Source organism: Pipistrellus hanaki, assembly GCF_964339955.1.
Source record: "Pipistrellus hanaki genome assembly, chromosome: 21".
NCBI lineage: Eukaryota > Metazoa > Chordata > Mammalia > Chiroptera > Vespertilionidae > Pipistrellus > Pipistrellus hanaki.
The window spans coordinates 953,164-968,208 of NC_140523.1; the positions used below are offsets into that span (position 1 = coordinate 953,164).

The following is a 15,045-nucleotide window of genomic DNA, read 5'->3' on the forward strand; positions in this document are numbered from 1 at the left end:
CTGTATCCAGGAGGCCGCAGCCTCTTTCACACTTGAACGCCAAGAACAAAAAGCCCTCAGTGAGCAGTGGCTGTGAGGGCCACTGTCAGATTTGAAATTTAGAGCCGGGTCAGAAACGGGGGAGGAAGAGAAGAAAAGGGACAAATGGGTGCCCAGTGTCAGCAAGATGAAACCGGAGGCAAAACAGAGGGACCGGCTGCCAGCCCCTCCTCGTTACTGTACAAGAAAACCCTAATCCGGGCACTTCTGCTAAAGTTAAGGTTCACACAGCTGAAGTGAGCCCTCGATTTCAATCAAGAAGGTCGGGAAATGCTAGGTGTGGCTCAGTGGGTAAGCGTCGATCTATGAACCAGGAGGTCACAGTTCAATTCCTGGGCACATGCTCAATCCCCTGTGTGGGGCGTGCAGAAGGCAGCCGATCAGTGATTCTCTCTCCTTGATATTTCTCTCTCTCCCTCTCCCTTCGTCTCGGAAATCAAAACCAGGTGTGTCAGCCAGTGCTCTTGGTCATAAGCAACTGTGTCCACCTCTTACCATCAAAGCAACGGACTTGATTGGCAGTGACCCCCAGCGTCGGAGGGCGGTGGCCAGACTTGGCTGACTAGGGACCAGGAGGTCAGGAGGGCCAGCGGGCGGAGAGACAGCTGTATTTCTAGTAGCTGCCGCCGCTGGACAGCGCTGTTGGCTCCGGCCTCAGAGTCCCGGGAGCAGCATCCAACTGGCCAAGCCGAGGCAGATGGGGAGCTGTCCACCTTGGCTCGGACGGTGGGAAAGATGGTTTCCCTGCTACCGAGAGGGCGGGTGCTGGCTTCCTCCACATGGCACTTCCGGTGCCCAGGCCAGAAACGTGACTCGAATGGGCGGCAGGGGCAGGGGCCTGTGGCCGTGCGGCAGGAGAGGCTAATCGCACAGAAGGTTTTTCACTTCCTTGAAGTCCACCTTAATCTGTTTCATATTTCGTCGCTTTGCGTTTGGTGTCCTACACCAGAAGGCTTTGCCTAACCCAGGGGCGGGGAAGGTCCGGCCTGTGGGTCACATCAGGCCCGAGAACTCATCTGGTTTGGCCCTGCCCAGGCAGCCGCAGGAGGGACACAACATCCAATAAATCCAGAGCTGTTTTCCTAGCAACGTAAATGTATAGTAAGTGGATTATATTAAGCAAATGATGTTATAAATACCCAAATGGCCCTTGGCAGGGCAAAGGTTCCCCACCCCTGGCCTAGCCCAGGGTCGCGGAGACCTACTCCTTTAGAATCTTCTTCTAGCCGTTCTCTAACGTCCGTCCTCATTTTGCATTGGCTTTTAACTCTTTTGGAGCAGCAGTAATGGATGTTTCGTGGTGACTCGGGAAGAAAGAGTGAATAATGAAGATTTCCTTATTTTCTCAATCTGCACACGGCATTTCCCGGGGGCCCACCCTCAACTTCTGAATTCTTTCCGTGTCTGTTCCCCTCTCCCTGTGCTTGGCCATCGGGCACTGCAGTTACTGTGGCTCTCAACACGTCTTGATTCATTGCTCACATGTGGTGCGCAGGGCACTATTCAGAGCAGCGACTCCTACGTAATCCCCGTAAGCTGTTCCTTTAATTATCTAATCAGAGCGATAAAGCTTAGCTGCTCATCTATTCACGGAATTATAAATGTTATAATAAATATGCATTAAAAAGTATTTCTATTTCACTGGGCAAATTCATCTGTACTGCCTGGAGTCCTATTTTAGGAGTGACCAAACTTTTATATAGAAATTATTATAACAACATAAAAAAAGTCTTACCCAGCCGGTGTAGCTCAGTGGTTGAGTGTCAACCTATGAACCAGGAGGTCAGTGTTCAAGTCCCAGTCAAGGCACATGCCTGGGTAGCAGGTATGATCTCCAGTGTGGGGCGTGTAGGAGGCAGCTGATCAATGATTCTCTCTCATCATGGATGTTTCTATCTCTCCCTCTGCTTTCCTCTCTGAAGTCAAGAAAAATATACTTAAAGAAATACTTGTTGGCGTGGACTAATTGGAGTGAATTTTAACATGAAGTAACATGTGCTTGTTGTGCATCTGCTGGGAAGTTCTCAGGGCTCTAGTGAAAATGTATTCATATCTGGAGCTGTCGTGGTGCTGACCTTTGGCCTGTTGACGTTGTAGAGCTTATTTTTCATACCACAGAGTGACACAAGAGGAAGGTGCCTGCCCACAACAGTCACATGTATGAACTGTGAAGTATGAACAGTGCTGTTGAACTTCAGTTTGCCCCCCACGGCCAAAATGGTTCAATATTGGCAGAGCGATTCTCGCTGACTGCAATGAAGGGGTGGGCAACCCATCACATAATACTGTTCTGTTGTTCCCCTCTCCTCCCCACCCCCAACGCAGAACTGACTGATTTCAGCATTTTGAGCAAAGGCTCTCATTGTTATCTCAGTTTTATTTGTCCTGCAAATCTAATGTGCTCTTTTTCCGTCTCTCTAGAATGTTTCAGACGTTTAAAGACTGGTTTTGGCTGGAAAGATTCTGGCTCCCTCCAGCAATAAAGTGGTCAGACCTCGAGGACCACGATGGCCTCGTCTTCGTAAAACCCTCTCATCTGTACATGACCATCCCCTATGCCTTTGGCCTGCTGATTATCCGGCATTTCTTCGAAAAGTAAGTACTGCTTGTGTGTCTTCCCTTCTCTTGCCCCTTCCTGGTTCCAGCTGTAGAATGAGAGTGTCCCGGTCAGATCCTTGAAGGATCTGCTGATCAGATGGGGTGCAGATTCTGGGGGGGCCGTGCATGAAATCAGTGCACACCAACTGCTCCCTAGGAGCCGAACGAATAAAAGGAGAAACAAGTGCTTTCGTTGCACACTGAGAAAATTGAGGCCGAGGGGTTAAGTATCACAGAGCCTGTCAGAGTCAATGACAGCGTGGGAACTCGGCTCACGTTCCCTGGGCCAGGTCTGTGACAAAGGACACGCACCCCGGAAAGACAGCGCTGGAGAGCTCTGCTTAGCATTTCCAAATGCCTGCAACATAGCAAATGTGGCTCCTTAAAGAGCAAACTTCATCTTGCTTTACTCATCGTTTATTTTAAAGGTTTATTGAACGTTTCAATAGCTGCCCTTCTTTCCAAGGTATAAGGAAGTCAAAGAGAAAAGTAAAATTTGCTTTGTCAGGAAAAGCAAACTTCTTCTTTTTTTAATTTAAACAGATACTACTTCCAGCCTTCTTATTAAAACTGCACCAGTGTCAGGATAACGGGAGATAAATGTCCATCTGTAATCTCTGTAGCTGTCTCTGTTTCAAAAACCTGTTATTAGCACATTATTTTTTTGGAGCAAAAAGAATATTTGAATGTCAAGAGTTGGAAAAACTTGAGACGAAATCTGATAAAGATCATTCCGTCCAAGACTAACCGTAATGCGGATCATATGTGCATAACCATTTGCAGGGGCCTTATCTTGAGAGTTAGCTTGACCAGCTCTGTTTCACGGACCGCCTGCCCCACAGGTTCCTGTGCAAATAGCATCTTCACATGGGCCCACCACGTGCTTGCCGTTGGGAGGCAGGGAGAGCCCCGGATGCCACGAAACCCTAGCCGAGAACATGTGCAAATGTGCCTCCTCTTTGACAGCGGGCCCCGCTTTTTCCTCAGACGTTTGGATTTTTCAGGGAATGCATGTTAATAAAGGAGGGTTCCCCCTGGCCTACAGCGTCGCTTTGCTTGCCTCGCACGCCTGGTGCTCTCTGCATCAGGCACCCAGGTCCTCTGCTCATCTGCATTGCACATTTCCCGCCTTTTTGGGTGGACAGCTCCGTTTTCTAGGTTTTGATCGGGACAGAGAGCTAGGAACTTCTGCTGGTTGCCAAAGCAGCGCAGCTGGGGAGGACCAACTTGTTCACCTTGGTCTGGTCTTGGCCTCGCCAACAACAATTAGGAGGGAATCCAATCCTCCGTTAATTCCCACGACCGTTCCTGAGGCCTCTCAGGGGACTGAGCCAGGTCGGCATCGCCTTTATAACGTGAACTCCCAGAATTCTCCGGAGGGAGCTCTTCCATTCTGTGAGCTGGGAGCACTGTGTGTTGTTCCACGCGTCTCGCTCTTCATGAACGAGAAGTAAGAAAGGTTAACATGGGAGAGAATGCATGCTTTTAAAAATATGTATATTTTTTTGCCCTGACCGGTTTGGCTCAGTGGCTAGAGCGTCGGCCTGCCGACTGAAGGGTCCCGGGTTCTATTCCGGTCAAGGGCATGTACCTGGGTTGTGGGTGCATCCCCAGTAGGATGTATGCAGGAGGCAGCTGATTGAAGTTTCTCTCTTGTTGATGTTTCTGACTATTCCTTTCCCTTCCTCTCTGTAAGAAATCAATAAAATATATTGAAAAAAATGTATATATTTTTTTTTATCGGTTTCAGAGAGAAAGGGAAAGGAGAAAGATAGAAGCATGAATGAGAATCTTTGATCAGTTGCCTCCTACAGGTCCCCTACTGGGGATCAAGCCCACAACTTGGGGGGACTGGGAATTGAACCGTGACTTCCCGGTTCATAGGTCACTGTTCAACTGCTGAGCCACGCCAGCTGGGCAAAAGCATGCTTTTTGAAAAATAAATCATATTTTTTTCCAGGGTTTGTATATCGTTTGTATTATATTAAACCACTTACTATCAAATTATTACTGACACCTTGCATTTAAATAGTAACTTATAGTTGAAGAGGTACATAAACTCACAAATGGTATCATCTCAGTGGAGAAAATGAGAGGTAAGTGACCCAGCCAAGGTGAAACAGAAAGTATGTAAGGAGGAGATTTGGGACTTGAACCCACTTGTTATAACATGAGGTTTAAGGTTGTTGCTTTTCTATTTTCCCCATAACTTCGTGACTTTCACAATGAACTTCCTCTGATGGTCAAAGAGAGTAAATTATTATCTCCTAGGAATACAGAAGACACAGCCTCAAGGGATGATAGCAAATGTGAAATTTTCTGGACTATCTTAAAAATTCATGTCACCCTAGCTGGTTTGGGTCAGTGGTTGGAGCATCGCCTGGCAGGCTGAAGGGTCCAAGTTCAGGTCTGGTCAAGGGTACATACCTTGGTTGCAGGCTTGGTCCCAAGCCCTGGCCGGGGACTGTGTGGGAGGCAACCAACTGGTGTGTCTCTCTCACATCGATGTTTCTCTCTCTGTCTCTCCCCTCCCTTCCACTCTCTCTAAACAGCAGTAGAAAAATAGCCACAGGTGAGGATTAACAACAAAAAGAAATTAATGTAAATGTGACACTGCGTTTCAGCTTCAGCGTATCCCATGTTTATCGCGAGAAGGCTTCCTCCTGTTGTCCTAGGAATTGTGACCAGGCTGTGGTTTGGCTGCTCGCTTTAGCTGCAGGGCTAGCCAGGAGCCTTTAAACCAGAAACAGCGCCCCTCCCCTTTCAGGCTGTAGGGAGCCAAGTGCAGACAGATCCCGTAAAGGACAGGCAAGTCCCTCGTTTGAAAGTGAGCGACATTTGCTTTGTATTTTAGGATTTCCTTTCCTTACGAATGTTAGTTTGTGGCTTATGGCTGATTTCGTGTGTGTGTGTGTGTGTGTGTGTGTGTGTATGTGTCTATAATTGCAGTTTCTAACCAGCGTATCCAGGCACTCTGCATTTATGTGTCTCAAGTGTGATTTAAAGGGATCTGAGCTACTCAAATTTAAACACTTGTGGAATAAACACATTATCTCAGAGTAAATTAAGTTCCCAGAATAGTCCACGGCAGGGGTGGAGCGGGAAAGCCAGAAGGTCATCACTTTTCTTTCCTTAGTTGTGCAGTGAGTGGATTCCCCGTCTTTATCACTCTCCTCAGCAGCACAGGGCTCAGTGGACAGCAGTCCATCATTCCTTCAGGAAGGGTGTGTGCAGCAATCCACAGGAGTTCAGGAAGGCTTGCTAGCCCGGCCGGTGTGGCTCAGTGGTTGAGCATCTACCTATGAACCAGGAGGTCAGGGTTTGATTCCTGTCAGGGCACAGGCCTGGGTTGTGGGCTTGATCCCCAGCAGGGTGCGTGCAGAAAGCAGCCAAATCCATCATTCTCTCTTATCATTGATGTTTCTATCTTTCCCTCTCCTTTCCTCTCTGAAATAAATAAAAATATATATTGTTTTAAAAAAAGATTACTGTCCTCATTGGAACGGTCTCCAAATTTGCACCTTAGACTTAAGTGTTATTTCGATTGCATTCCTGCAGGCATTCTGTTTTCTCCCATAAAACCCTCTGACCAGACTCTGGTCCAGAGCCTTCAAATCTCCCGGAGCAAGGCAGCAGCCCCAGGCAGCGGGCTATTGTTCCTGGTAGGAGACGCATTTAAACCTCATCTGCTTAACCTCCGCCGAGGCCTGCCTGCCTTTTGTTCAGTAAAATAGTATTGAAGAGAGGGGGCCTCTGGGATTGCGAGGCTTTTGGCTCACAGGTGACCCAGGCCGTGCCAGGTGAAGAGGGGCCGGTTGGGGTGTCCGCCTGGGGCCATGTGAAGGCTTGGCTCTGCAATAGTAGCGAACCTAAGAGACCCTCTCCTGTAATTCATAAACCATGCTCCGAGCCATTTACATGGGAGCAGAAGTCCATGTGTTTTTTTGTTTTTTTTTTTGTGTGTGTTTTTTTCCTTTTTCCCTCTTGGGCTTTTTTCGACTCCATATCAATAAAATGCAAGTTCAGGCGAGCCTGGACATGTTACAAAAACAACCACAAGGCCGTATTTCTCTTGTTTAAATTAATAATAGATATGTTTCTCATATCACCAAGCATGCTATGGATGTGTGTTTATCCACTGTGTATACTTATCCACATACTTACTCTCACATGACCCTTCTGAGGGAATGTTACCCTCATCTGGCTCTGAGATTGGCTGGGTTCCCTCACCACATAAGCCTTCCTGGCTCGGCTCTGCTTTGCTTTCTCATTTCTTTCTGATTTCTTCATTTCTAACATCCGAGGAGATAGCACTGAGTGATTCTGATGGAGAACACTACCGTATTAAACCGCTTTGTATCTGTGTTGTCCCAGTAAAAACAATGAGCTTGTTCTCCAGTAACAATTCTCCACTAGTAGGTCGGCTAAATGAACCCATCCCACTATTTATCCAAAACCCTGTCAGATACATTCTTGAGACTCTGTTAGTTTTAAGAACACATTAGTTTTTGTTTCATTTGGACCTATTGTGCAAATAATTAACCACACTTCCCTAATCACAGCATGCTGTCTTTTGTCTGTGTTGAGTAAGACATCTTTTAATCGATTGATTGATTGGAATTAACTTTTCCACTAATTACCTTTCATCCTTGGTTCCTAGTCCCATTCCCCTCCCTGATGGATTCTCTTGTTTTTTTTAAGGCTTTTTGTTTGTATGACCCCATGAAACATGTGCATACACATAAGTGGTACGTATTGTTAGCTGACACGTGGTACGCGATGAGCCCGTGTTCTGCTGCTCCTTTTCCTGAGCATGGCGCTGTGGGGTATGATCTGTGCACATGGCTCCGTGTGCATCGATCGTTTGTTTTCCCACGGCCCTGACATGCATGGGCCCTTTCCAGGAGCACTCAGTCCATCTGGAAGTTGGACTGGTTCGTACATTTTATCAGACTATCCTAGGAAATTTTTATTCAGCTCCTATGGCTGTAAAAAATGAATTGAAGGGCTAAGTGGTCATTCATAACTAAAACCTCCAGCATTTAATCAAACACAGAAACTCCTCAGTAAGGATAAGAATAGATCGACCTGGCTGAAGGTGGAGCCTTTGTTAGGCCTGAAGGAAGAATTGGGATCTAGTCTTCTTTTTAAAAATTGAGTTTTATTGAGATATGATTTATGTAACAAAGTTCATCCAAAATTGGATGCATTTTGACAAATGTATACAGTCATGTAACCATCACCACAATTATGACAGGAGATTTTTATCAGCCGAAAAACTTCCCAGTGTCCCCATTCAGTCAGCCTCTCCCCTGAACTGGTGTCGTTGTGGCTTCACTATCAGATTTTGAACTGTCTTTCATTTTTTTCCAGATTTATCGCCACACCCCTAGCAAAGGCTGTGGGTATCAAAGAGGAAGTTCGGAAGATTATACCAAACACTGTCTTAGAGACTTTTTACAGACGCTCTACGGGGAAACCATCTGAGGTAAGTTCATGATCTTGGAGATCCAAGGTCATGCGGCTGAGTGACCTCGGCTGAATCTGTCTGTAGCGGGAACCCGGCCCCGCCCCCTCTCCGCGCTCTTCCCGTTATGCCCGAGGGCCTTCTTCGCCCGCGAACAGAAGACTGAAAACGTGTGTCAGCGGCTGGAGCACCTGGAGTCATTGTTCTCCTAACTCAGTTCACACGCAGCGTGGACATCTGCGTCACCCTCAGACCAAGAAGAAAGATGAAGGAAAATAATGAAGATCTCTAACTTACATCGCTTGTAGATTATGAAATTGAGACAATATTTGCAAAGCAGATCATGACAACGAGCTGTCCAAAAAATGCCCATCCATTAAAAATGCTGGCACTTGGGAAGACAGAATACAATAGAGGAAGGCAAAGTACACGACTTCCTAGTGGTTTCAGATGTGGAAACAAAATAATCTCACAATACCTCCCATAGTAACTTGGCTGGTGTCATACCATCAGCGTCTTGTCTGTATTCTGTCTTACACAAAGCCATAAATTTGGCTGAGGTAAGACAAGTTGCTGGGAGAACTAAAAAAAATAATAATTAAAAAAAAAATTGCTGCTTCGAGATCTGGGTCTTACCTCCAACGACATATTCCAAAGCTGTAACGGCAGGAACTGCAGTGGGGATGCATGGAGAACACATGACTCCTTGCAGAGTTGAGTGCGTGGTGCTGAGGGAGCCCCTCCAGCTGTCCTCCGCGGCCTCTGTAGAAACAGAAGTACCCAGAGTGCACAGCGCCGACTCCGGCCGGCTAGCACAGGAGGGTATACAACGCGGGATTGACGAGGCCCAGACGCCGTGCACATCCGCTTCCCAGGAGGGTTCTGAGCTATGACTTCGCACCATTCTTTTGGGCCTGTGTATGTGCAGCTGCGAGGCCATTATTTACACACATGTTTACGTCTCTCTATATATATCTCAGTAATAACTTCAAGATGTATTGGGAGTGAGCCCTGGTCGCAGCCCAGCGGCCCCGGCCAACAGATCAATTATTCTGCTATTGATACAGCGGAGTGAAGGCCGCACGCAGGGGTTAGCCCCTTCCCCGGGCGAAGCCGCAGCGAGGGCGGACGCAGAGAAAACAAGTGGGTCGCTCCGGAGGAGCTCTGGCGAGCACGTGGCCCGGGAGACGGACAGAAAGCCACGCGCTGACGTTCACGAAGGCCCCAGCCACAGATTCAGGCTTTTCAGAGCAAAGCGCTCTCGCGGTCCCTGATGTCACAGCCGAGCGTGTGAGAGCCATCGAGGTGAGGCCATCTTCTGCTCCTCCGGGGGTTGGCTTGTCCTCCCCTCACACAACCTCTCCTCCGGCCACGCTGCTTCTCCCCGAGGCTCCCCTGGTGTCAGAGCTAAACACACAGGCTGCACGGACAGACTGCCGTCCACACTTCCGGTCTGCTGTAGGCAGGGTGGAGCTGGGCAGATGAGCCTCGCTGTGCCTCAGTTTCCCCCTCTGTGAACTGAACGTGATAACATCGCTGTTCTCACAGGGCTCTCCTGAGGATTGGATTAAGTTATTTTTTATGTGTGTTTTTTTTAAATTGATTTTAAAGAGAGTGGAAGGGAGAGGGAGTGAAAGGAAGAAAGATCAATGATGAAAGAGAATCATTGATCAGCTGCCTCCTGCACTCCCCTTACTGGGGATGGAGCCCACAACCCAGGCATATGCTCTGACAGGGAATCGAATCGCCATCTTTTGATTCCTAGGTCGGTGCTTAACCATTGATCCCCACCAGCCGGGCAGTATTTCTTGTACTCACATTGGAAAAGGAAAGATCAAGAAAGCTAGTGCTTAAAAAAATAAAATAAATAAAAGACAAGAGCTCATTTCCCTGTGGAAGTGGAGAGGAGTGTGCCTTTAACACGCAGCCTGTGTGGAGAGAATCAGCTCTGCCACGGACCCGTCCGCTCAGCCATTCCGTGTCCTGCCCGGCCTGTGAGAGCCGATCCTGTGACCTTGGAGCTAACCCATTATCCACACCGTTTCCAGTTTTCAGTCAGAGCCTGCAGCTTCTGCTCTCCGGGAGAGGAGCAGTCAGCATTTTTGTGTTGTGCAAGCATGACTCTGAGGATTGGAATTCTCTCAGGTCGGTTTGCATTAGGCTCTCCATCTGACTCGGCGTGAGAGCGACAGCCAGCACCGTGTGAGCTGCTCCCGTGTTGTCTGCGGGAGCTACCGGACCACGCGGAGTACCGGAAGATGCAGCGGCCCACGCTCTAGGCCTCGCGTGGCTACTGGCTTTCCATCTTGTGCATTTACTGAACTCTCAGGGTTTCCATGCCGATTGGTTTGAACGGCATGTTAAGCTGCTCCTCTGCCTGGTCCCGGGACGCCCGACATAACCTGGAGCTGAATGAATGAGCTTGCTATGCAGCCTGAACATACGTGTTGCTACGAACTTATGGAGAATTGATCTCTCTTTGGAACTGAAGAGTTCTGGGATACTAACATTCTCTGTGGTTTTGGGGGCCATGGTGTGTGTGTGTGTGTGTGTGTGTGTGTGTGAGTGAGTGTGTGTGTGTGTGTGATCCATAAACAAAAGAGGTAAATTCTCTGGCTCCAGTTGGAATGCTGAGTCCCTCTCCCCTCCAGTGCACCAGCTCTCGTAATCCAGTCACACTGCTTCTTGACTGCCTGCCAGCCTGACTCTGCTCTTCATCACTCACTCACCGTCTCATCCCTCTCAGGACGATGTTTACGGCCTGGCGAAGAAGTGCAACCTGACTGAGCGCCAGGTGGAAAGATGGTTTCGGAGCCGGCGGAACCAGGACAGGCCTTGCAGGATGAAAAAATTCCAGGAGGCTTGGTAAGAAGGACAGTCCCGGCTTTTGAAGTGCTACAATTTAAAAAAAATATATATTTTTTTTATTGATTTCAAAGAGGAAGACAGAGAGAGAGAGAGAGAGAGAGAGAGAGATCAATGATGAGAGAGAATCATTGATCAGCTGCCTCCTGCACGTCCCCTATTAGGGACCAAGCCCGCAACCCAGGCACGTGCCCTGAATGGGAATCAAACCGTGACCTCCTGGTTCATAGGTCAGTGCTCAACCACTGAATCAGGGTCTAAATAAGACCCCTGCGTTACAGCTGGGTTGTGTCTTTTAAGTCTCTTAATGTATAGGTCTTTCTCCATCCACGACAAAAAGATAATTGTTCAAAATATGCTTTTCCAAGGCAAGACTAAAACGTTGGGCCACATGGAAACCTCGTCACTGGGAACTAAATGGGAATAAAATGATTTGATAATACATCAAACCATCATTTATTGTGTCTTAGGAAGTACACTAAGCAAATAATAATAATAATAATAATAATAATAATAATATGCCGAAACCGGTTTGGCTCAGTGGATAGAGCGTCAGCCTGGGGACTGAAGGGTCCAGGGTTCGATTCCTGTCAAGGTCATGTACCTTGGTTGCAGGCACATTCCCAGTAGGGGGCGTGCAAGAGGCAGCTGATCGATGATTCTCTCTCATCGATGTTTCTAACTCTCTCTCTCTCTGTAAAAAAATCAATAATAATAATAATAATAATAATAAACAACTGCCACTTACTGTTGCTTACTTCCTACTGGACACTATGATCTGTATTTTTCATAAATTATTTTCAGTTCTTTTTACGTTTTGGGACAAGTGAAGAAGGTAGGCTCCCTGCGGTTAAAACTGAGCTGACGTGCGGCCTTCCGCGTGGCAGTCTCTCAGTACCGTGGATGGACCCGCCTGCAGCATGCTCGGGCTTTCTGCCGCTCCGGGTGTGTTTCCCCTCTGCGCCCACCTCCCTCACCGGACTCCTTTCTCTTGGCAGCTGGCGATTTGCATTCTACTTGATGATCACTGTGGCTGGAATTGCATTTCTTTATGATGTAAGTTGTCTTTTTGATATTTTTGACTGGAACTTGTCTTTAATCTTTAAAATCCCTGCCCTTGACTCCCCGAGGATCTAGTGCTTTCCAGGAGATAGCAGCTCGTAGCCTGCCCACCCTCCCAGTGCCTCCATTAAACTGTGCATCTGCCAAGTTCCTCCTTAACCCCAGTCTCTCCCTGTGTCCACTTAGGCAACTCATGCACCCCCTAAGCTGGACTCCTGACAATCCCAGAACAGGCCTGGTACATCCCCATTGGGGATTTTCGCACATTTTCCCCCACCGCCAGGAATGTCCTGCCCCTCCTATCTCTCTCAGCCTATCCAACCCAACCGGCATCATAGCAAATGCCACTTGTCCCATGAAGACTTTCCTTACTCGTCTATCAAAAACTAAATCTCTCCTTACCATCTACATGAGTAAAGGAGAAAGATGCAAATTGACTGTACCTTCACAATGCCAACCAGCCAATCAGGAGTGACTATGTAAATTAACCCAACAAAGATGGCGGGTTAATTTACATACACAATTGCCGAGAGGCTGGGGGCATTTCATGTTGCTGCAGCCACTCCAGGGCTCTGGGCAGCGTGGGAAGGCGGGAAGGCAGCTCTGGCCAGAGTGGAGGCGGTTCTGGCAGCCAGGGAAAGGAAGGCCCATTCTTGCATGAATCTCCGTGCATCAGACCTCTAGTTATGTAAATAATTACTAATTGTAATTACTGATTGTAAACTTAATGGTACATTTTTCATGGACAATAAAAGACAACCAGCTTTTAGAGACTGCTCTCAGTTTCTCTTCAGATACTTTATTGCTCCAGATTATCTGATTGCTACAGAAGCAGTCATAGATTTGGTTCGAAAATCAGTTTGTTAGAAGAGGCACTCGTTTGAAATGATTTGCTCTGTGAGACAGGGCGGGTTTTGGCCCCACATCCACTAATCCAGGGTGTTGTATGGCGACGTGTGTGGCTATCTCCGGAGGGAGAGACATGCATCGGGATGCACAAACGCATCTTTCTGCATGTGCCTGCCCCTGTCAGCACCATCAGGAGGAGCTTGCATTTTCTGCTGAAGCTAGCCTTTGATTCTGACAAACTTTTCCCCCCAGAAACCTTGGGTGTATGACCTCGGGGAGGTGTGGAATGGCTATCCCAAACAGGTAAGGACCTCTGACCTCAATACTGTCCCCCTGCGTTAGGTCCTGCTCTGTCCACATCTGTAGGCCTTTTCCTCCTCCTCTGTTGGAACGGACTCGTCCTCACTTACCCATCACGTGTCTCATTCTGTTAGTCTGTGTACAGCTCATTCTGTGTTTGAGTTTAAATTTACCGCCTTGCTATTTTTATCTTCTATTTGTACCACCTTTTTTAAAAAAATGATTTTCTTTTCTTACATTTTTATGGGACAGTCAAGTTTTAAAAAATTATTCCACTTCTTTCCTTATATAGCTTTTCATTTATGCATACTTTATTATTTTAGTAATTATCCTAGAGATTACCATATACATCCTTGAATTATTAGGATTAATACAGATTTGGGTTCCTGGGGAATGTTATATCAATAAGTATAAAACGAGTTACATGGCCTTAAAGCGAATACTCTCATTTTTCTCAGCCCTTGCTGCCATCCCAGTACTGGTACTACATCCTGGAAATGAGTTTTTACTGTTCTCTCTTATTTAGCCTGGGCTCCGATGTGAAGAGGAAGGTAAGTGTCTCACTTACAAAGTTACTTTATTCATTATTTTTCCAAAGTTTTTATCCCCTACCCCAAACCTCAATCTTTAAATTGTATTTTATATGTGTTAAGTTCTAGTTCATAGTTTTGTGGGTTGTTTTTGTTTTTTTTTGTTTTCTGCTTTTTATAGCACATAGAATAATGCAAATTATATTCATACTTGGGTGCCTAGGTATTTGTAGTGGAGCATTATATAAACACTAGAGGCCCAGTGCATGAAATTCATGCACTCGGGCAGAGGTTCCTGTGCCCTCTTTCAGTCCCAAAGCCCTCAGGGGATGTTCGAATGATGGATATCCTTAGCACTGGTAGTCAGTGCGCATCAATAGCAACCAGTCGTTCCACTGTTGATTTGCATATTAGCCTTTTATTATATAGGATTAACAATGAAACTAACTGAGTCATTTTCTCAAGCTACAGAATTGAAAAAAATCATTTTAGGTACACACACATACACACACACATACACACACATATACTTACCTCAGGTAGGTTGATTCTGTAATGATTCTGTCTTTTTTGATTTCTTAAGGCAATAAAACCTTTGATTTTCTTTCAGTAGTTGATTTTTCTTTATCATGTACAGGTGCATTGAGTCTTTTTTTTAAAAATTAAGTGTAGATATATGTCACATGTTTATAAACACATATCTTCGGAGACATAAAATGGTTAGGAGTTGGGTAAAGCACAGACTCTGGGGTCAGATTGCTTGGGTTTGAATCCCTCATTTGACCCTCACTAACCTCTTGAGCTAGATAGTTAAACTCCCCCACCTTGATCTCCTTGTCTATAGCACGGAGTGGAACAGAGTTCCTGTCTGCTCCGGTTGCTGTGGGGATTAAACCACATGAAGCACTTCCTGGTATACAGTAAGTGCTCAATAAATTAGGCTGTTATTATCATCATGCTTAGTCTCTTACTTTGGCCACAAGGAAACTGAAATCTTTTAAGTTTTTTTTTTTAAAGCACTCTTTTGAAATAGTCACATACCATACAACTCACCCATCTAAAGCGCATAATTCGGTGGTTTTGAGTCTAGTCACAGACTTCTGCCGTCGTCACCACAGTCAAATCTGAGAGCGTTTCATCACCTCAGAAATGAATGGCTCTGGCGGTCAGTTCCCATTTCTTTCAACTCCCGTGGCCCCAGGCAACCACTCGCCTGCTTCTCGTCTCCATGGATTCGTCTCTTCTGGACATTTCATATAAATGGAGTCACACAATATGTGTTCTTTTCGTATCTGGCCTCTTTTCCTTAGCACAGTCTTTGCAAAGTTTATTCCT

General features: G+C 46.6%; 1 protein-coding gene across 5 annotated transcripts in view; it reads left to right on the forward strand.

The window, feature by feature from the left end:
• Positions 1–15,045, forward strand: part of CERS3 (ceramide synthase 3) — a 49,360-nt gene that overhangs the window by 18,515 nt on the left and 15,800 nt on the right. For 4 of the 5 annotated variants that reach the window (XR_014793639.1, XM_084869241.1, XM_084869243.1 and 1 more), the window contains 6 exons: positions 2,461–2,634; positions 8,011–8,125; positions 10,851–10,969; positions 11,968–12,025; positions 13,133–13,183; positions 13,639–13,731. Coding sequence is in view for 4 of the 5 variants with exons in the window: in XM_084869241.1 (XP_084725367.1) it covers positions 2,462–2,634; positions 8,011–8,125; positions 10,851–10,969; positions 11,968–12,025; positions 13,133–13,183; positions 13,639–13,731 (609 nt within the window). In the remaining variant the exon portion in view is untranslated. Of the gene's footprint in view, positions 1–2,460; positions 2,635–8,010; positions 8,126–10,266; positions 10,638–10,850; positions 10,970–11,967; positions 12,026–13,132; positions 13,184–13,638; positions 13,732–15,045 lie in introns of those variants that run through there. The other variant, XM_084869244.1, reaches the window with a different exon arrangement.